The sequence below is a fragment of the Merops nubicus genome, unplaced genomic scaffold (assembly GCF_000691845.1).
Source record: "Merops nubicus isolate BGI_N331 unplaced genomic scaffold, ASM69184v1 scaffold20528, whole genome shotgun sequence".
NCBI classification, from domain to species: domain Eukaryota; kingdom Metazoa; phylum Chordata; class Aves; order Coraciiformes; family Meropidae; genus Merops; species Merops nubicus.
The window spans coordinates 1-290 of record NW_008626628.1 but is presented as its reverse complement, the minus strand read 5'-3'; the positions used below and the strand labels follow the sequence as shown (position 1 = coordinate 290).

The window sequence follows — 290 nt, the reverse complement described above, 5'->3', positions numbered from 1 at the left end:
TTTCGGTGTTCTCCATGCTGAGGCTGTGGCTCCGCTCAGGCTTGGGTGGGGGTGCCATGGGGGCGGCGACGTGCTCCTCTTCTTTGTAGCAGTCCCTGGAGTGTTTCTCCATGGCTGCGGTGGCCCTGGCTCGAGACCTCTCCAAATCCGGCCTGTCCTCCGCCAGCCTCACCTCCTTGTGGTTCAGTCTCAGGGTCTCCTGGCTGGCCGGGACGTACTTCCCTCCCGAGTGCTGGTAACCCATGGGCTCGGAGGGCTCGGGGCCACCTTTGGGCCTGTAGTCGGGGTAA

The 290-nt window shown here is 64.1% G+C and overlaps 1 protein-coding gene across 1 annotated transcript in view; it reads left to right on the top strand.

Annotated features, from left to right (window-relative positions):
- The window catches only part of KCNJ5 (potassium inwardly-rectifying channel, subfamily J, member 5), a gene marked incomplete at its 3' end in the record, with an annotated part of 53,849 nt that extends 53,614 nt beyond the window's left edge, over window positions 1–235 (top strand). The window contains exon 5 of the mRNA XM_008946080.1: window positions 90–235. Within this exon, the coding sequence (XP_008944328.1) occupies window positions 90–235 (146 nt within the window). The remainder of the gene's footprint in view (window positions 1–89) is intronic.
- Window positions 236–290: the final 55 nt, after the last annotated feature.